The sequence below is a fragment of the Balaenoptera acutorostrata genome, chromosome 1, assembly GCF_949987535.1.
Source record: "Balaenoptera acutorostrata chromosome 1, mBalAcu1.1, whole genome shotgun sequence".
Lineage (NCBI taxonomy): Eukaryota > Metazoa > Chordata > Mammalia > Artiodactyla > Balaenopteridae > Balaenoptera > Balaenoptera acutorostrata.
In genome coordinates this window covers 7,248,745-7,270,438 of record NC_080064.1, presented here as the reverse complement: position 1 = coordinate 7,270,438, position 21,694 = coordinate 7,248,745, and the positions used below count along the sequence as shown (strand labels likewise).

At 56.7% G+C, this 21,694-nt stretch overlaps 1 protein-coding gene across 4 annotated transcripts in view; it reads right to left on the bottom strand.

Annotated features, from left to right (window-relative positions):
* The window catches only part of SPSB1 (splA/ryanodine receptor domain and SOCS box containing 1), a 69,273-nt gene that overhangs the window by 612 nt on the left and 46,967 nt on the right, over window positions 1-21,694 (bottom strand). For 3 of the 4 annotated variants that reach the window (XM_057531843.1, XM_007170029.3, XM_007170030.3), the window contains exons 2-3: window positions 9,106-9,948; window positions 1,139-1,410 (exon numbers count right to left, since the gene is read on the bottom strand). In XM_057531843.1, coding sequence (XP_057387826.1) covers window positions 1,283-1,410; window positions 9,106-9,799 — 822 coding nt within the window. In that variant the 5' untranslated portion in view covers window positions 9,800-9,948 and the 3' untranslated portion in view covers window positions 1,139-1,282. Of the gene's footprint in view, window positions 1,411-9,105; window positions 9,949-21,694 lie in introns of those variants that run through there. The other variant, XM_028163485.2, reaches the window with a different exon arrangement.

Genomic DNA, 21,694 nt, shown 5'->3' with positions numbered 1-21,694 from the left:
CGGTGACTGTGGAGGCGGGTGCTGGGGTCTGCTACATGGGGGAGTTGTGCACGGGAGGGTGCGTCCCTCTCCTGCTGGCTGCCCGCCCCGACCCCCCTGCCCCACCTCACGGCTCTGGGGCACCGTGATGAACCCGGACAGGGGCACCAAGCGGAGACCTGCACCGGCTTCTAGGACACGCAACTCCGCTCTGGTCTCCCCCACCCCGCCCTGCCCCCGGCCTCTCAGGGGATGAAGACTCACTCATCCCCCCGTCTCGGTTCGGGTGGTCTTCAGAGACGCTAGAGCTTCCGAGGATGCACGTGGCAAATCTCAGGTAGGAAAGCAAAAACAAAACCCAACCCACACTGAAAAACCCCACAGAAGACTAAAGAAATGAAACCATGTGCAAAGACGGATGAGCCCTAGCGATGGGTGGCTGCCTGGAGAGATACGGGGAGCCGCCACTGCCCGTGCAGACGGGTCCCCCAAGGCACTCATATTGCACGTGAGGCTGATGCCCCCTCAGGGGCCCACGCGGGCACTCGGAGCAGAGCCCCCTGGAAACTGTAGGTCAAGGGACCCAAACAAAGACACCCCTGTGCCCACGTGGGGACACACGACAGACACGACCCAGCGAAAAGGCCAGGTGAGGCACACACACCCCAGGGAGGGGCAGGCGGAAGAAAAGCAACAGAACACTCCAGAGAGAGGTGACCCGAACAAGGTGTCCTTTCTAAATGGAATAAATAAATGGCTTTTGTTATTGTTAAAAGAATAAATACAGGGTACAGGGGCACCGACAGCCAGGACTGATGCTGGGTGCTCACGTGCCTGGGGAAGGTCCAGGTTTGGTTTCTGCCTCGGTGGCCACGGTGAGCTTCTGACGTCCTGAGCTTCGTCCGGCGCGGCTGCCCCACTGGGCGGGCACCGGCCCTCATCTAAGCACCTCTTAGCACCCCCGGGATCTACTCTCGGCGCCGTGGGGCCCGGCAGGTGCGGGAGTACCCAGGCCACCCCGAGAGCAGATCGGAGCTCAGTGTAGGAGTTTATCCTCTGGGTCCTCTTCCCAGAAGGGGCGGTGATGCGGCATGCGGGGAACTTCTGCCAGTGTCCGGAAGGGGGACAGAGGGGCCCGTGTCCAGAGCAGTCTGTGTCCGGCGGGGCAGCCGGGGAGGCTGGGGAGGAAGAGCAGGACTTCCATGCCGCAGACGCCGGTCCAGGGCGCGGGGCGCGGCGGTGGCTCAGTGAGTTGGCACTGGGGTGGGTGGGGGCGGTCGTGCTGGCGGTCCCGGCTGTAGCATCACTGGTAGTGGAGGTAGGCCTTGAGGGAGGCGGGCAGCGGCAGCGCGTGGATCTCACCCAGGCGCTCCTTCCCCAGGGCCAGGCGCACCGAGCGGCGGCAGAGATCCATGAGCGGCAGGGGTTCCGCTGCGGAGACCGAGGAGAGACAGAGGACACTGGGTTAGCACAGCTCTAGGTGGTTCTAGAACAAACAACACTGACAACAGCAATAGCATCATTAATACTAGTTTTAACGCCCAGATTAGATGACTCCAGATTAACTCATTTTACATTTTATATGAATTATTAGTTGCTAGCACGGAGAACTCACTGGACCAGGCCCCTTTGTAAGCCCTCATTTAATCCTCACAGTGGTTTATTATGAATCATTTGATAATCACAGGGAGATATACCATGACCATCTGCCCCATTTTACTGATGAGGAAACTGAGGGACAGAATCCAAATAACTTGCCCAGGGCCACGCCGCTGGTAGGACACGGAGCAAGCATTCCAAGCCAGGCCGTCCCTGCTCTAACCCATCAAACTAGAGGCCCCCTCAGTGCACGTCCATCCGGGGCACACAGGATGGACTCTCCCCTGCACGTACCCCCAGCACCAGACCCCACGCGGACCTTTAGGAGGGGAATCGTGTCGTGTTAACCCAACTGCTCACAGGGACTGTTTTCCAGTCCCTCTTACAGCTGAGGGCGCTCAGGCGCAGAGGAGACCGAATTGCCAGGGCTACAGGCTGGGATCCAAATCCCGGCAGTCTGGGCCCAGCTCACGGCAGAGCTGCCTCAGGAATCTGGATTCGAGAAGGGCTTCTAGCTGCAGCCTGTAAGGGCACCTCTGTCCTTGTGTCCCGGAGGGCCTGGGGCCTAGCTTCCTGCAAGAGAGGTTCCGTGCAGCTCGCACCTCAGATAAATTCTCAGCTCCAGAAGGAACTGGAAAGTCATGCCCTCCAGGGCCCTGGAGGCTGCTGGGAGCATGGTGGGCCCTGCTCACCAGGACCTCCTGGAGCTGACTCCTCCTAGCTATCGTACAGGTGAGCCCACCGAAACAGCCTGGGGTCCCCCCCCACGGTGCCCTGGACAGGCAGAGAGGCGAAATGAGGGCATCTGTGGCCTCATCCACGGTCTCCCCCAACTCCTTTGTGAACAAAATAAAGGTCAGGCCAAAAAACTGAGAAACCCCCCACCATTTCCCTTGAGATCCCATCCCACCAGTAAAAAGTGGACGAAAGTTCTGTAATATTCACCAGTGTGTCTCAGAATATTAAAAATAACATTTAAAAATTCAGTTATTGGGAATTCCCTGGCGGTCCAGTGGTTAGGACTTGGCGCTTTCACCGCCGAGGGCTTGGGTTCAACCCCTGGTCGGGGAACTAAGATCCCGCAAGCCACATGGCTCAGCCATAAATAAATAAATAAAATAATAAAATAAAATAAAATAAAATAATTAAAATTCGGTGATTTAAGACCAAATCCTAAGGCTGGGGGCATTGGGGGAAATGAGGAGCGACTGAGTAGGGGTTCCCTTTGGGGTGATGAAAGCATTCTAAGATGGCCCGCAGCGACGGCTACACAGCTGTGAGCATGCGGGAGACCACTGCATCATGCGCTTTAATGGGTGAAATGCACGGCATGTGAATTATATCGCAATAAAGCTGTCATTAAAAAAAAAACACATTACATCTTAGGCTTGATAGTGCATTTACTAAATTCCAGGCTTTAAAAGAAGACAAACAATGGCTCTTCATCTCCCATGGGCAGTCACAGGAGACGGGATGGAAGTAGTAAATGTTTTTCATGGAAAGCTTTGAAACAGGGCCTTCCCTGGAGGCAGGAGGATGAACTAAATGACCTTCCATCTTTGTGGGTCAAGGATTCCACAGACCTGGTGGGTTGGGCTGGGATCCTCCCACCTGCCAGCCCACAGAGACTTGGGTCTCCTTCACTGGACCTCGACCTGCCTCGGTGGCCCCAGATCTCGCCCCTCACTTTCACCCTGCACAGCAGCCTGACCTCCAGCAGACGGCTCCCTCCACCCAGGCCTCAGTTTCCCCAGCTGGAAGATGAAGGATGTGGACCAAAGGCTCCCCAGAGTCCTATGGGCTGAGCTCCTGGAGGCCAGCGACGCCTCACAGCAGCTCTCGGCCGGACCTGTGGTTGAGGAGCGAGTGGTCCTCTGAGCAATCGAGGGGGGGAGTTCAGCTCCTCTCCTCCACTCAGAAGCTCTCCTCCATTCTCCTCCAGCACCTCCTCCCATGAGGATGTGGCTCAGGCCCCACGGGGAGGCAGAGGGGCTTCCCCTGGCGGCCGAAGGCACTTGCGAAAGCTTCAAGAGCCACTGCCTGTGGCCCGAGAGCCCTGCTGGGCTCGGGGAGGGAGGGCCGAGAGGGAGGTCCCATCACCACCTCTTGGCTAAATGGGTTTCGGGTCAACTCACCAACACCCTCAGGAAGAAACGTTTCTAAACAGCAGGTCATTGCCACCCCACCCCCACTGATCTTGCAGGAGGCAGAACAGCGATGGCCAGGGTCACGGTCTGATCGCAGAGACCGCGCGTGAGGCTACAGAAACGGACATGGGCACGGTGCCAGGGAAAACGTCTGTCCCACAGATTTTGGTTGGTCGCTCACAGGACCCAGAAGGCCTCCCCGACGACCTCAGTCCTTTCGCCTGGGGGGGGCTGCAGGTTGTGCATCCGGCTCCATCCACGTGGCCGGTGCCCACCACTCTTCCGCGGAGGCGCGAGGGGCCTCTGGCCGCCACGCCCACCTCTGGGAAGCCCAGGTGCCCGCTCCTGCGCATGGTTTATATGAATGAGAAGGGGTGGTGCTCAGGGACCAGGAAGCGAGGCCAGCGCTATTCCTGGGATCAGAAGGTCGAGCAACTGGACGAGGCCTCGCACCCACGTCCATATCTCCAGAAGAAGTGCTGGTGGCCTGTTTGAACACGCAGGCCGGGGCCACCTCCCAGTTCTCGGAGAGACTGCAACGCAGACGGAGCCCCAGAGCCCGGCGCTGGGTCCAGTTCACAGGCTGTGAATGAACTTCGGGTCTGTGAGGTCAAGGGTGAACGTCTCAAGTCCGGAAGTGCCCGGTTCAGCGACGTTCCCGCCCGCCGCCCTCACAGCTGCCGGGACTGGCCCTACGCTCCCTCCTGCAAGCAGCTTGCCGTGAAAACGCTCCAGAAATGTTTTCTAGAAAGTCGTGGGTGGAGGATGACCATCCCGGGACCCATGTGTATTTTCCCTTTACCTCAAGGCGTTTTTACAAAAAAGAAGCAAAAGAAAACACCAACCCCTTGTCTTTGCCAACTGGGGAAAGATGCCTGACACCTGGTCAGGTAACGTGGGCACGCTTGGTTCTCTGCCCCCCAGTTCTGAGAACGTGCTGTCCTCATGTGACCTCCCCCCCCCCCACAGAAGGAAGCCCCTGCAGGGCAGGGTGATCAGTCCCCCCGACGAGGAGCTCGCCCAGAGCCCAGCTGGAATGGGGGAAGGAAGGAGCCAGCGTCAGGTGTGGGCATCCCAGGAGGCTGGGAGGACACCAGGAGGAGGTCACCAAGGCAAAAAGCAGGAAAAGAGGTGGGCCTTCCCTGAACCCGCAATCATGACAAACCACACCAAATGTATCCGGGAGCCAAAAAAGGGGAGAATTTGAAAATGCTGAACTGCAGGGCAATGCTTCCTTAGTGGGAGGCACCATTAAAAGCAGGAGGGAGCAGGGAGGGAGGACCCACGGGTCAGGGACTCTCCCTTGGGTGACGGCCAGTCTGTTGCTTGCAAATAGGCCTTTCCCTCCTGCATCTCCAGGGAGCGTGGTGGGCAGGCCTAGGGGCCAAGCTGGGCCCTGTCCCCTGCCTACAATGACCAGCGCTGCCCCTTCACCCCAGAAAAGAGCAAGATGACACAGCAACCCCTCTGGTTGCAGCCTTAGCCCTGGAAGTCTTGAGCCCCTAGAAAGAGTCAGAACAAGTAGCCTGTGATCAGAGGTGGTTGGACAGTGGTGGAGGTCACACAGGGACACGCTGCCTTTGCTCTGGCCTCGGCCAGCTCAGCCCATGGCCCCAGCACTGGGGCAGAGACTCTGCGGGGGAGGGTACACCTGGCGTCCCGGGGAAGGCGGGCTGGGTGGACAAAATGCCCAGCACAGCACCCGGGGTGGAGGGGAGGGGGCCGGGCACAGGCCTCCGGTGACTCCGGCTGACCCGCTCTGCAAACAGCTGCTCCCTGCTGAGGTCAGGACCTGGCGGCCGGGGTGGGGTGGGGCTGGGCGGGGAAGGAGGGAGCAGACTTTCCAGACAACCCAGGGAGCACTAACAGGTCAGAATCACCTCCAAGACTGTCAGAGCAAAGCCCGGCCCAGGCCTGACACCAAGAAGATGTATCTGGCCGGACCTTCTGCCTGTCACGGCTGCTCCCCCTGGGTGGACCCTGACGTTCCTCCTTCCTCAGCTGCAGTGGAAAGCCAAGCAAACCCTCCTGGGCAGAGGACTTGGGCGTCCTTGACTTCACTCCACAGACACTCCACCATCTGAGCGCTGGGCTCTGTCTGTCACTGTCTCGTCTCCCCTGCAGGTGGTAGCACAGGGAGGGGGAGGTGCTGTGGGTGGAGTAGCACCGCCCCTTCCCCCCCCCCCCCCCCCCGCCACACCAAATTCAGGACCATCTAGAACCTCAGAATGTGATCTTATTAGAAACAGGGTCCTTGCAGATGTAATTGGTTAAGAAGAGGTCATACTGGAGCAGGATGGGCCCTGCCCTTATAAGAAGAGGACAGATACAGAGGAGGTCACGGGATGACAGAGGCAGACACTGAGTGATGCGTCTACAAGCCAAGGCGTGCTGGCATGGGACGGACTCTCCTCCGAGCCCTCAGAAGGAACCGACCCTGCCCACGCCTTGGTTTCGGACACCTGAACTGGCACAGAACACATTTCTGTTGCTTTAGGCTGCCCAGCTGGCGGTCATCTGTTCCTGGGGCCCCAGGAAATGACCACACCACCCTCCTCTCCTCTCTACACCAGCCCCTCCCTCAGGCTTTTGAACCCACCCCATCCTGATGACCCTCGTCAAGGTCACCAGTGATCACCTCATTGCCAAAGCTGATGGACAAGTCTCAGCCGTGAGTGTACTTGCCCTGGCATCACTGTGTCCTTCTTGAAGTGTCCTTTCCTCACTGGGTGCTCAGGACACTACTCTCCCCTCCAGCCCCACGGCTATTCCACCTCTCCTTCCCCATCGTCCACCTGGTGACGCACCCCAGGGCTCGGCCACGGCCCTCTCCTCCTTCCTTTCCTTGGTGACCTCATCCAGGGGTTGCAGGTTTCAGCTCCATCCCCACTGACCAGTGTCCTGGACCCTGTCTCCAGACCCGCAGAGCCACCAGGATGTGTCACTTCCCCGCATCCACGGGGAAGTGACACATCCACAGCACCCACCCTGGCCCTCACCCCCATCACCTCTCCCCCTGGACAACCGTCATGGCTCCTCCCTGACCTCCCGGCGGCCACTCTTGCCTCCACTGTCCATTTCTACACAGGAGCCGGAGTGACACTTCTAGGACATGAGATCTAACATCCTGAGTGGCTGGGGATCCTGCCCCACCCTCACGGGGTTTCCCATCCGGATCCTCCAAAGTCAGCCAGCAGTGCAGACTGGGGCTCTTTCATGTCTGACCAGGAGCGGGGAGGCGAGAAGCCAAGGGGGCCCCAGCACTGCCTGGCAATATGGTGGGGAGAGAGGGGCATCCTCATCAGTAACCAAGAGTGTCGAGGGGGCCCAAGCCTCTGGGCATTTCCAGGTCCCCCCCCCACCCCAGGTCCAGCTCAGGGGTAGCCTCTCGTAGTGCACGCCCATGCTACTCCTCTCCCCCTCAACCCCCTTTTAAGTTTCCCAAACAAGAAAAATTGCGAAAGCATCTGACCTCCCATCTTATGCAGAGCTGACAGGGCATCTACTGATCACGCCCGTCTGGGCCTCCAGGACTGTTTCCACAGAACTGCGGCTGAGCCTGGTCCTGACTCGGCAGGGGAACAGTTCTGCTTGCTCGTGCCCTGACTTGCCACGGGGGGAACAGGCCCCAGCCCCCTCCCAGCCGCTCCGGGCTCTGTGCTCTGCCTCGGAGCTGGGCATGTAAACGGTGAAGCCGTGTGAACGCCCGGCACTGATGGACTTGTTTCCGGAGGGGACAGAGTTGCCCTGTTCTTGTAGAGGCCAACAGTGTCAGAGGCCTGGCAACAAGGCAGCGGACCCAACAATTCGCCCATGTGTCGGCACACAATGGGCATTAAACTCCCTGGGGCCGTGGTCACTCTCTGTTGGGAAGAGGGAGACAGAGCTGCAGGCAGGGTCCCCTGAGACCCTAGGTCCTGGGGCTTCCAATCCCTGCCCATCCCCACACAGGGCAGATGTGGCTGTGGACCTTCTACCCTGTCACCTGGAGAGACAAGAGCCACAGCACTCGCCCTGCCGGTTCCCTAGACCAGGTCTGAGGTTACTTCCTCAGAGAGGTTACGTGCTGGATGCACACCTAGCCGCCCCTGCCAGGAGCCCCAGGACCTAGGGTGCTGGCTGCACAGGTGAGGAAACGCCCTGCCTGGCTGGGACAAAGCCACAGAGCCCTCCGCTTCCCAAACCAGGGCAGTGCTGCCACAGGTAGGCTATTTTCACACGTGGTCTGAGAAAGGCCACTCTCTTTTCCAAAGGGACAGGTGGAAATTGCCGCTGATTCAGCCTGTTTCTAATCCATGTTCTCCTCTCCAAAGGCCTCCTGACATCATAACTGAACAAACCCCCCGCAGGGGACTGTGTCCCAAAGGAGCCCACTCAGAAGCCTCCAGCACCAGGAAAGACCCTAAACCTGTCTAATGAATGAGAGCCCATTGGCTTTCATTTATGTGAGAGGCCCTAGTACCCCCAAAGCTGCAAAACCCAGCTCAATAATATGCTGGTTACTGTGCTAGAATGTGGTCAACTGCAGATCAAACCTGGAGGCAGGTCAACCAGAAACAAACCATGTTTATCAAAGACCATCCATCCACCCATCCACCCATCCATCCATCCATCCATCCATCCACCCACCTATCCATCCATCCACCCACCTACCCACCCATCCATCCATCCATCCACCCTTCTATCCATCCACCCACCCATCCATTCACTCCTTTAGTCATCCATCCACCCATCCATCCATCCATCTATCCATCCATCCACCCACCTATCCATCCATCCACCCACCTACCCATCCATCCATACATCCATCCATCCATCCACCCTTCTATCCATCCACCCACCCATCCATTCACTCCTTTAGTCATCCATCCACCCATCCATCCATCCATCCATCCATCCACCCACCTATCCATCCATCCATCCATCTATCCATCCATCCATCCATCCTCCTATCCATCCATCCACCCATCCATTCACTCCTTTAGTCATCCATCCACTCATCCATCCATCTATCCACCCATCCACCCACCTATCCATCCATTCACCTATCCATCCATCCATCCATCCATCCATCCATCCATCCATCCATCCACCCATCCACCCACCTATCCATCCATCCATCCATCCACCTACCCACGTATCCACCCATCCATCCATTTGTCCACAAGATGCTGCCATGTAATCTGCAGACTCTGGCTAGAAATCCTCACTTAACCAGAGATAGGCAAGAGTCACCTCTGAGGATCTGAATGCTGGGATGTCTACTTAAAGACATTTAAATTTCAACAACTGTAAACTTCTAGCTGGGCCCAGCGAGGACCAAAGGGGACACAGGGAGTCCAGGGACACTGCCACCTCGGACAGAGCAAAGGACACTTACGGTCAAGTCCATTCAAGTAGCGCATGCGGATCTCACAGTGGCCCCAGACGGCACTCACTACGGGATAAAGTTTTTTGCCCTTGAGTCCCCGAAAAGCTACTCCCATGTACTGTCCATCCACAATGAAGCTCAGGGTCCCGTCGTCCATATCCAGGGCCACCAGGAAGGAGTCAGGGACAATGAACGTCTCGTCCGGCTCCAGAAAGGCTGGGTACGTTTTGCTTGGCTGGTTTTTGCCGTCATGGTAGAGCCGGTTGCGCCCCAAGTCCCAGCCCCAGGACTCGTGGTTATTCCCCACGAGTGTCGTGTACCCCACGGAGTGCAGGGGGGCGTCTGCCGTCGCCACCCCCACCACGGCGTGGGTGCCGCGCTGCCTCATGGCCCACGTGATCTGCCACACATGCAGCCCGCGCGTGTACCCGACTTTGCCCCTGATGGCGTCCGTGCTCTGGGCCACCGGATGCCGGTGAAAGATCAGCTTGTCATCCTCCTTCACAAAGACGTTGAGCGAGCGGTCATTGTTGTTCCAAGAGTGGAGCAGCTGGACGTCGTAGGACACGGGGGGCATGTCCAGCAGCAGGTCCAGGCGGGTGGGCTTGCAGTAGTCCAGACCCTGGAGCTCCTGCTTCAAGGGCCGGTACGTGGGGTTCCTCATGTCCACCGTCTTGATACCTCCAGTGACCTTCTGACCCATGTCGGCCTCCCGTTTCACCTGGTCACCAACGCCCAAGGCAAACTCATCAATCACGGGGCCTCTTCTCCAGTTTTCCAATCAGGCCTGGACGGCACTCCTAAGGGAGTTTGCTAGGCGGCCTCTGCCCGGTGTGGAGCATCTGGTACTGCCTAGTGGATGGAAGGAGAAACAGGAGGCCAAGTGAGCAGGAGGTGCGGAGAGAAGGGGAGAAATTAACTCGGTTCGTATCACGCCGGCACGCCCCAGCAGTCTGCCTTCCAGGCTCCTATCACACCGGATTCCGGGCAGGCCAGAGCCTCGGCACAGAGTGAAATTCCCTTCTGTCCCCGCGGCTAGGTTGGCATAAAGGAGGGAGGCCGTCCACCTGACGGTCTGCGTGGACAGGCGGACTTGGGGCGGGCACTGCTCGTAACTGTGTCGGGTGCCCAGCCCGAGGCTCACCAAATACCTCATCACGGTTTCTCAGGGCAGAAGGCCAAGCTGGCCCGATGCCGACATCAGCCCAGCGCAGTGGGCCTCTCTCCTGGTCGAAGGGGAAGTTTACTCCCTGCGCCTGCTGTTTGGAAGGAAGGTGAATCCCCGAGTGGCAGCAGAAGCTGTTTGAGACGCCACCTCCCAGTCCCTCTCTCTTCCGGCACAGCCGCCTCCGAAGACGTACCACCGGTTCCCACTAGGGAAGGGAACCCCAGTGCGCATAAAGCCCCTGATCAGCGGTCCCTGAGGCCGCAGCAACCCCCTAGCTGGCCCCGAGTCGGGTGGGCACAGAGGCTCTCACCCCCGGTAGCTCTGGACCAACTCGTAGACGGCCACCCCTTCTTGCCCACACTCTTCAACTTGCAGGTCCCCACAGCCCATCTGGGGAGGAAGTCCCACTCCAAGATGCCTCACTCCCGCCCTGGCTACACCATCCCTTGGCTCCTTTAAGGGAAATCGGAGCCTTGGGTTGGAGGAGAGATCTCAGTGCATCCGTCCGTCGTCCTCTGTCGGCAGCCCCAGGAGGAGGGGCTGAAATGTGCGATGGACAGGACTCTGGCCATCCCTGCCACGCCTGTCCCCAGTGTCCGCCTTGGAGAAGGGAAAATCACGAGCTACTTGGGTTTCCCGAGCCTCACTCAAGAGAGAAGGTGGTTCCCGCCATCAGAACCCCACCCCCGCCCCCGGCCCGCAGAAGGGACTCTTGGCTGCCTGGTGTGGGGGGGATGGGCTCCCGGGACTGACCAGACAAGGGAGCAGGCAGGCTCCTGGCTACATAAACACAACCAAACGGGGACACAGAGGAGCTGGGCGAGAGGCCGTCGGTGCCTGGCTGCTGGAGAAGCATCACAGGGTCACTTGCTCCAAGGAGCACAATGGTGCCTGGGACAAGGAGAAAACAAAGGAGCCCAGTGTAGGGGCTGCAGCGGGCGTGTCGCTGTCCCACTGCGGCAGCAGACAGAGCGCCTGCCAGGGGACGGGGGCAGGCACCGGCTGCAGGAGATCTGGGAACCTGGGACCACTGGCCTCCTTGTCGGGCGCCCAGGCACCAGCAGGGCCAGGAGGAGGGGCGGGACCTGCACGGGGCCGGACGCAGGTCTGGTCTCTGGCTGCCCTGGAGACGCCTTCCTCTCAGCTGGGAAGAGACCCCGTGACACACCGTCCTCAGGGTGGCCAGGGCCCCTGGAGACTGGCTCTCGGCAGACACCCGAGTGGGAGCCCTTGGCCCGGACCGCCTTACCTCAGTGGGTGGGTCACCCTTCTTGCCCTCCCCTCTGTGGTGTGGAACAAGAGCCTCCCTCATGGGCACTGCTTCAGAGAGGGGTTGGGACCCCTCGTGTCAAATGTTTGCAAAGCTGTACAGAGCTGAGGGGTCCCTCGGCGGCCGGGAGACCACCCTGGTTCTGGAAAGTTCTGTGGATATGATGACCTCACGACCTAGAACTCCCAGGACAATCCCAATTTCAAGCTTTCAGTCCCATCAAATCTCAAGAGCCATCGAAACCTCCAGGACTCCCCCCAAGGCCCTGCTGAGCGGGCATCCATAGCTATGGGGCCTGATTACCAGGATGCGGAGAGCCTGGGTTTTGGTGTGGCAACGTGGTCCTGGTAACTGCAGAGACTGGCTGCTTGGCCTTCCCTGACCCCCCTCTTCCACGCCTCCCCAACAGCATCTTTCTGAGCCGGGGGAAAGCTGGTCCAAGGCAGATCTCAAAGTCAGAAGCACCCACACCCATCTCTGTCTGGATACCCACTCTGGCTGGTGCCCAGCAACCTCTCTGTGCAGGACCCCGTGGGGACACAGGTCAGCTCTCTGGGAGGACAAGGAGGGAATTAATATCTGAAGAGAGTTCATTTTACCGCTTCCTGGAGTGAAGCAGTCTGTCGCCGTCCTGTCGGCTGGCTCTGGCCTCACGGCAGGAAGGACCGCTCTCCCAGAATCTCATGGCACTGAAGATCCCACTCCACCCACGACCCATGGGAACAGGTGGGAAAAGTGACGGGGAGGCTGGGGGTCGGGGGAGAGGAGACCCGGGGCAGGTGGGCTGTGTGCGAAGGGAAGGTGGTGGGGAAAAGTCTTGCCAACACGTTAATTTAAAATACTTGGATGGGGCTTCCCTGGTGGCGCAGTGGTTGAGAATCTGCCTGCTAATGCAGGGGACACGGGTTCGAGCCCTGGTCTGGGAGGATCCCACATGCCGCGGAGCGGCTGGACCCGTGAGCCACAATTACTGAGCCTGCGCGTCTGGAGCCTGTGCTCCGCAACAAGAGAGGCCGTGACAGTGAGAGGCCCACGCACCGTGATGAAGAGTGGCCCCCGCTTGCCACAACTAGAGAAAGCCCTAGCACAGAAACGAAGACCCAACATAGCAATCAATCAATCAATCAATTAATCAATAAAAATAAATAAATCTTTAAAAAAAAAAAAAAAAAATACTTGGAGGGCTTCCCTGGTGGCGCAGTGGTTGAGAATCTGCCTGCCAATGCAGGGGACACGGGTTCAAGCCCTGGTCTGGGAAGATCCCACATGCCGCGGAGCAACTAGGCCCGTGAGCCACAACTACTGAGCCTGCGTGTCTGGAGCCTGTGCTCCGCAACAAGAGAGGCCGCGATAGTGAGAGGCCCGCGCACCGTGATGAAGAGTGGCCCCCACTCGCCGCAACTAGAGAGAGCCCTCGCACAGAAACGAAGACCCAACACAGCCAAAAATAAATAAATAAATAAATTTAAAATACTTGGAGAGAAATGGGTGGGAACGGAGAAAGACCACAACAAGGAGGTTGGGGACAAGTCAGAGGTTAGGGGGGTGGAGGGTTGAAGGGGTGGCGGACGAGCAGGGAAGAGAGGGAGAGAGGGGCTCATGGGCCAGTAAATCTGGGCCTGTGCACACATATAACTCCTACTTCAGCTGGACCAGGCAGTAAACTCTCTCTGTCAAGGGCTAGCTAGTAGATGTTTTAGGCTTTGTGGGCCCAACAGTCTCTGTGCAACTACTCAACTCTGCCTGTAGCACGAGATCAGCCACAGACAATGCATAAATAAGTGAACCTGGCTGAGTTCCAACAAAACTTTATTTACAAGAACAGACCAGCAGGTAGTCGGCCAACTCCTGAGCCAGACTAAGGGCCCTACACAGGGATCACTGCAGTAGGAAAGCACAAGACGGAGGTGAAAAGGAATCTCGTGGCAGCAAGGTTAGTCCAGCCTCAGAACACGGGGTCAGAAAAGACAACGTAACCTCACAGTGACTTGTCGGCTGTCTGTCCAGGTGAGCTCCACCAGCTTCTTCCCTTTCTGAGATTCTACCTCCTGGTTGCCAAGCAGGTTTACTTACATGGCCCTTGTGTTAAGCTCCTACCCTCCTGGTCCCCCATGTTGGGAACCATCCAAGGCGGGGAGCCCTTCTGGCCCCTGGACCATGTGACCTTGAGCAGAGGGGGGTCCCTGGGAGGAAGAGGCTGGGGAGAGGGGGCGGAGAGGGCAGGCAAAGATGCCCGCAGCATCTCGGGACCACTCCCGCACGAGGGCACCCTGGGGCCTAGCCAGGGACGTGAGCCACCCCTTCTGCTGTTCCTGGGCCATCCTGCCATCTGAGTCACCTCCTAGGTGGTCAATCACTGTGGCAACCCTAGGGCCACTCTTGACTCACCTGTCACCTGCCCAACCCCACCCTGTGTCCAGGCCAACACCTCCTGCTGTCCACACACAGCAACCTCCTTGCCACGCAAGGCCACTAAAGCCATCCAGCTGCCCTCCACTTTCCGTCTCCTTCCAAATGTGGCCACAGAGATCCACTAGCCCTCTTTTGGGGGACTGTAGCCTGGCAGGGCGCTCCCCTCCAGGCTCCGCCCCAACCTCACCACCTGACTCTGCATCATTCCTCCAACAGCCTTGCGCCCCCAGCTTCCGATCCTCGGCCTTCTCAGCCTAGGATTCGTCCTGAGCTTTTCTGAGCCTCAGTTTGCTCCTCTGTAAGATGGGTGTTCCACGCTTACCTAAGACTCAGCTGAGACAATGTTCCCGAGAGGACCTGGAAAACTGGCATTTTCACTTTTTTGTTTTTATTTTTAGACCGTGCTCCGTACACTGAACGAAGATCACTGTTAGCCATCTTCCTGGTCGCCATACCTGGTCCTACAGATGGACGCTGTCTTTGGGCCAGACCCAAGTGCTTGGAATGCTGAGCTAGAGCAGATCAAGTTTAAGGTCCCTTCTAAGCCGGGGCCAGCAAATAAGGGGCCAGATGGTAAATATTCTAGGCTTTCTAGACAATATGTAAGTGAATGGGCATGGTTATGTTCCAATAAAACTTTATAAAAACAGACAGTGGGACTGGATTTGGCCCAGGGGCCATAGCTTACTGATCCCTGTTCTAAACCCAAGCAAAACTGCTGACACTCTCGCTAAAATACCTGGACATGAAGGTCGGTGGGGGGGGGCAGGGGGGAGGGGAAGTAGGTTACATCACCCAAAGGTGCCGAGTGATGGAGATGCTGTTTTGGCCTGTGCAGATCCTGTTAATGCCGTGCCAAGGCGGGAGTCCCCAGTGGGCACCAAACTTCAGGTAGGAAGTGAGAGAAGCAGTACAGGCCCCAGCTCCGGGACCAGCCCCCTTTCCTGCGTCTGAGACACAAATGCAGATGTCCAGGCTTTGCAGGGCCTAGAGTTGCTACAGGAGTGTCAGGGCCTGGGCTGGCTCAGCAGGTCCTTGGTGAGTCCCCAGGAGGCGGGAGGACCCAGCCCTCATCCCCACCCGGGAGAAGCAAAGCCACAGAGGGGGCGGAGGGGGTGGACGTGTATTGCCCTGCAGGGCTGGAAGAGAGAAGTGGGGGACAGAGGTGGCCTTGTGGCTGCCACCACTCCCCGCCCGTCACACGCAGACACACATACACACACACACACACGTGTGTGTGTGCACACTCAGAGCTCCAGCAGCTGTGGTGGCATCAGGGCTAAGGAGCAGGAGGGAGGCGAGGAGGTCCAGGCAGCGCCATGGCCAGCGGTCCCCACTCCTCTTCAGTGCCTTGATGGCAGTGCTCTTTCCCAGAAAGCATTGCACATTAGCTACGTGTTCCTAAGATCACATCCGCCCGTTCCTCCTCACGGCTGCCTCAAGCCAACCCTCAGACAACGAAGTCCTGCCCCCAACCTCTGATCGCCCCAATAAGACACTGTTCTCACTGTCCCCAGTCCCTGAGGCTGCAGGGACAGGTTGCTGCAAACAAGGTCCCAGCGCCTGGTGCTTCCCAAAGACTGATGCCATACCCAGAAAGGGGTGAGAAGAGACCCAGCATACGCCGGGCTCCGGCGGGACAGGGGGCTCTCGTGCTTGGTGGGCGGGTCGTTACCCTCGTCAAATACAGCAGCATGAGTATCTCAACCAGGACCAAGAATACGTGTGTACAAATGAGTAACACACACACACACACACACACAAACACACACACACACACACACACCCTAGAAGCTTGGCAAGGCTTCTCGGATTTTGCATTTACTTTCAATAGAGTGAATGAGATCAAAAGCTCTGGGACAGAGGGGGAGGGACGTCTGCGAAGCCCTATGGCTTGACTTGGCTGGACACTTTCCGCCTACTGAGAACCCCCTTCTCCCCCAACGCCACACACATCATCCTCACTGGGTCAGAGGTCAGTTCATGGTTCACTGTGAAAAGGGATGCCACTTGGACCCTCTAACGGACAAAAGCCTTCCATGCAGTGTCCCCAAGAAGCCACCAGAGCCACCCGTCCACAACGGAATTCTAAGTGGATGAACCTCCTTCCGCTGCTGCCGCCAGCAGCCCGTTAAGTGCTCTCTGCTCAGGGTCCAGGGACCTGTGCTCCTACCCCAAAGCCCTGCTTCAGAGAGGGTTTGCTGGGGACCACAGCTCTCCACAGGAAGGAAGACCAAAGCCTCACAAACCACCTTCCCTCTAGTTTCTTGGGCTCCTCCAGGTGGCCTCTCTGTGCCCTCAGAGGGAGGGACAACCAGATCCAGAATTAGTAGACGTGCAGGGAAGGAAGCCCAGGACTGGAGAGTGAACCCCAGAGGGTGGGGAGGAGTAAGAAACACCCCCGAAGCGCACTGTTTGCGGGTCTGAACAGTGGGCTGGGTGAAGGGCACCCAGCCTTTAATGACCTAAGGCAGTGATTCTCTCTGAAGGGGGAGGGAAGGGTATGCTCATATCCGTGTCTCCTGGGCACACGTGGTGGAGAACGCCTGTTGGATACACCCACAGCTTTCACTATGCAAGTCACAGAGAAAAGTGATGCTGGCAGAGTTCTATGGGTGACGGGGGACCAGTGAGCCTTATGGGATGCACAGGGTTAACAAAGGTTAAGGGGAACTGGAAAGGATGCTGGGAAAAGGCCATTTGTGTACAGGTGTGGGCATGTATCCCAGACAGACCCCAACTGGGACATGCTTCTCGGCGTGCAGGTGCCACGTGGCAGTCCCCACCCAGGTGTAAAATACGCCGCAATCACCCACCGACCAGCTTTCCAGGGGTCTGGTCTACAAAACCCTACAGCCCTGCCCAGGGGCATGTGGGCAAAGATGCTGACTGCACAACGAACTCCAGCAGCCTTGGAGACAGGGAGGTAGCCCCTCAGACGTGCTGATTTAAATGTAACACAAAAAATGTAACACATTTTGTTACACAAAATGTAACACCACGCTGTTAGATTTTAAAAAGCAAATCAGAGAACACCATGCAGAGCACGATCCCATGTCTGTAAGAACAGAATTTTTAAAAGATGCTATCTGTGCGCGTTTGTCTGTAGGCATAGAGAAAGATTTAGAAGGATAAACACCAAACCTTCCACAACGGTTAGTCCTGGAGGGTGGGGCGGGAGGAAAGATGCGTTCACTTTAAGGACTATTTGAAATGAAAAAAAATTTTTTAATGCATGTATTCCCTTTTGCAATGAAAATAATGTTTAAGCAAAGAAAAAAGAATAAAAGGCTGCAAAATACTGATTGAACGCACTACAGTCACAAGCACAAGTTGTCCCCAGAGCAATTGTTCCTACAGGCTCTCCACGTGTGTCACTTCTTATAAAGCAAGCACAGGATAAATGTTTAATTTACCCAGGAAGATACACATGGAGACAGTAGGGCATTTAAAATAAAAGGACAAGAATTCCCAGCTACAGCTCTGGGGCCATCCCCAAAGGGGACAGTATTTCTATAACGAGTTCTCCTAAGACTTCCAATTACACTGTTTCCACAACACAAATTTTAATTTTCCCAGCAAAAATGGGGTAGCTATCTGTCTCCGTGGGCCCCAAGCAAGAAAAGAACTGCTCCATGCTCAGACGGGAAACCCAGCCCTGGCAGCTGTATGTGGTTCTGTGCCCCGCCAAGGCCAGGAGGGGAGGGGAGGACGGAGGACCTCGGCAGGGGTGGGGCGGGGGGAGCAGAGGCTGGAGGGGGCAAGAATGCCAACCTTGGCTCAGCTGGGACAGCTCACTCAGCACCTGCCCGTAACTTGACGCTGTCCCTTCAATTAAAGCCACAGTTCCGCAGTTCCGCCTTCCAAAAAAGCACGTTCGGATCAATTGGCCCTGGAACTACTAAAAATTATCCTTTTGTTTTGTTGTTAAAAAAAAGAAAAAAAAAGGTTTGTTGAACGAGCAATACCCTCTGTTGGAGACACGGTCCAAGGTGACCGGTGACAAATGGATGGAACAGGGGTGGGGGGCAGGGGACACACAGAGGCGGCCACTGAGGAGCGGCAGATGTACACTCACCCCCTTTCAGCTCGGTTCCCCCTCAGTGCGTCTGACTGACCCCAGAACAGTAAAACCATTGTTTCGACCCAAGATGGGGAAAGAATAAAATTCAGGATGTGGAACAAGGTGACCTATTTATAAAGCCTCCTTTCACCTGCAGATCAAATAAGCTCCCTCCCTCTGCCTCCCCACCTCACACATCGCTGGTTGCAGCCCAGGGTTTTGCAAGAGAAGCAGGCCTGAGCGATCGGTTATTAGATCAGGGTGCAACTTCTGCAGCCTGCATATTAGGGTTCTGTGCTTCATCAGCCGGGGCTCCAGAACACATTTCGGTGGTGGGAGCGCCCAGGGTGGGCGTGCTCCGTGCAGCCTGGCCACGGAGCCCCGGCCAAGGTGCCACCAACCAGAGGACAAGAGCCATGTGGTTACCCTAACCCTACCCCATCCCTTGAGGAGGGAGGCCTGGGAAGACCCAGGAAAGCTGTCTTCTTGGTCAAGCAGGGATGTAAAAGTCAGTGTCTGCCCCTAGAATCAACCAAAAGCACTGGAAAGTTCTGACGAGTGATTCTGGAGAGAAAATCCCACACGGGCCGGAGCTCTAGCCTCTGACTTCAAAAGACCAAAAAATGCACCTGCCGTAAACACCTACAGAAGGACCCAGATTACTCATGGCACTTTCAGAAAGGGCTCGAATCAGTTGAGCCTTGTCCCTGGGAAATAGCATCAACATTCATTCAGAGACTAAAAATTAAAAAAAAAAAGTCACGGCTGCAGCCGAGTCAAGGTTATAACGGCGACGGCCTGTGCTTTGTTCAGATGAGAAGCTCTGCTCTTTGGAGCGAGCTGAGTGACAATGACACACAGCGACCTTCCTGAAAGTTTTCTGAGACAGCAGCAGACGTGCCTTCGAGCGGCAGTGGGAACAAAGTCTAGATGGTGACCCCCAACCTTGCTCAGGCTGGGTGGTCCATCCCACTGGGCCTGCCTGGTCCACGCAGGAGCTGGGGGGGCCCCGTGGAAAGGGGGCAGGAAGGCAGCACGGAGGACAGTGCCATGGCCACCTCCGAGGGAGAGCCCATGGGTGCCCAAGGGGAAAGGCTCGGGGGTGCAGGTGCTTCCTCACCCCACCGGGCTGGTGGCAGAAGCCTACAATCCCCGGGTGGCCTGGTGGCCCCAGTGAGCTCACTCCGGTCCCGAGAAAAGTGGGGCTCACCTTCCCCGAGGTGGGCGCCTGGAGAAGGCTCCACAGGGAAACAAGGGTCCTCTCTGGAGGCCCTGGCCTCCCACAGGATGCTCGCTCACCCGCTCACTCCACCGGCCGCTGGCCTCCATCAGGGGTCCCTGGAACAAAGTCTGGCCACGCCCAGGCTTTAGGGCCCGGAGGCCTGAGTGGGAGCAGGTGACACTCTGGCCTCTTTCAGCGGGATGTGCCAACTGGGAAGGTCACCTCTGAGAGTGGTCATGTGGGTCACCCCACATCCCTTCAGGAAGAATGAGCAGGAGGGAGGCCAGGGAGAGACGTAAGGCCGCGAGGGGAATCAGCTCACAGAGAGGTAGACGGGCCCGGGTCCCCTTATCCCACCCGGCAGGCCCAGGTGATGCTCTCAAACCACACGGGGGTGTAAAAGGAGGGGCAAGGGCAGCATTCAGGGTAGCTAAAGCACTCAACACAGCATCGGGCGTACACAGTAGGTGCTTAATACATGCCGCTCCCTGCCCCCTCCTGCCTCCTTTTAACATGAGGAGATAAAAAAAGGATGGGGCTTCCCTGGTGGCGCAGTGGTTAAGAATCCGCCTGCCAATGCAGGGGACACGGGTTCGTGCCCCGGTCTGGGAAGATCCCTCATGCCGCGGAGCAACTGGGCCCGTGAGCCACAACTACTGAGCCTGCGCGTCTGGAGCCTGTGCTCCGCAACAAGAGAGGCCGCGACAGTGAGAGGCCCGCGCACCGCGATGAAGAGTGGCCCCCGCTTACCACAACTAGAGAAAGCCCTCGCACAGAAACGAAGACCCAACACAGCCAAAAATAAATAAATAAATAAATTAATTAATTTTAAAAAAAAAGTATGGAATCTTGAATGCCAAGTGCAAGAGAGCACTCAGCCGGGGAACACCAATACAGGTGCGAGTTAAGGCCTCACAGGGTGGCCCAAGGAGCCCAGTCCCCTCGTGTAAGACCACCACTCCAGCACAGCCACCTGTGGTTGTACAACCTCTCAAACCCCATTAAATAACGTAAACCCTTTAGGTCAAGAGCAGGGGCAGAAGTCCCGTAAAACGTCTACAGTGGGGAGAGGCCGTAGGGATGCTCTCTTGCAAACAGGTTCACAGGAGTGGTTCTCAAAGTGGGGTCCCCGGATCAGCAGACCAGCATCACCCGTTAGAGACGCAAAGGCTTGGGCCCCATCCCTCACCTCCTGAATCAGGGACGCTGAGGGTGGGGTCCAGCCATCTGCATACTAATGAGCCCTCCAGGGCATTAGGACACTGCTGGTTTAAAGGAATTATAGCTCAACATTTTGGAATCTCAAATCCACATTGAGAACTGACAGGCTTGGATTGATGACCACAATTTAAAAATATTTCTTGTTCTATCTTGATTTGAAATATTTCAAATGTTATACATGCTCATAAGAAATCTCAAAGAAATGTATACAGTATAAATTAAAAGTGTCCCCCTCCCAATCAAGTGCAGATACAGGGACCGTCCACTTATAGCAAAGGATCACACCACACACACTTTTTCCAAGCCATAATATATTAGCTCCTACATCAATTTTATGCGTTAGTAGCTGCATAATATTCCATTATCACAATTTTGGTAACTTTCCCTTATAGAAGGACATCTGGGTTGTTTGACTATAATGATGGTCGTGTGTGGGAGGTTAAGAATTTCTCCCTAACAGGCTGGCCTTAGAGCCGTTTCTTTTCTTTTCTTTTTCTTTTTTTTGGCCATGCCGTGTGGCTTGCGGGATCTTAGTTCCCTGACCAAGGAGTGAACGCATGTCCCCTGCAACGGAAGCATGGTCCCAACCACTGGACCACCAGGGAAGTCCCATGTTTCTTTTCATTTTCACAGCCACCTCTCCTCTCATCACCCTCAAAATCTTGGGCCCTCAGAACCCCCCACCCCACTGTCCATTTTTCGAAGAAGAAAATCAAATGTGAAAGTAACCTACCAAAAGGCTTCCCGATCTTGGAACTGACCGTGGGGTCTGAAGGCGCTCAGGAGTTTCTGCGCAACTAGTTGGGCTGAAGGTTTGTCAACTGGACCTTGAATGGACCACAGCCAATGAACTTGGACAGGATTCTAAAAGGAATGGGGCAGCGTGTCTCCTAGTGCAACCTAATCACCATATCCTGGGTGGGATTTCACGGAACTCAACAGGATGCCAAGGGAGAGGTAAATCCCTGGGCCTCACAGGCCGGTTGGTGAAAAAAGGACTTAAATATCCTTTAAAGCCACAGTAGCCTGCAGGAACTTCCTCTTTTAGGTTGCTGGTCTTCCTCCTCCAATCCTGTCAACCTGGGAAGTCCTGAACACCGGGGCTGATAACTTGACAAGGCGGGGAGGAGGGGGCTCAGCAAGCCCACAGGCGGCGGATAAATTCACCCTGAACCTCCAGGCAAGTGGAAGGGTCCGGGTGCTAGATTCCCACAGCACCGGCTGGTCACGTGGGGGTGATGC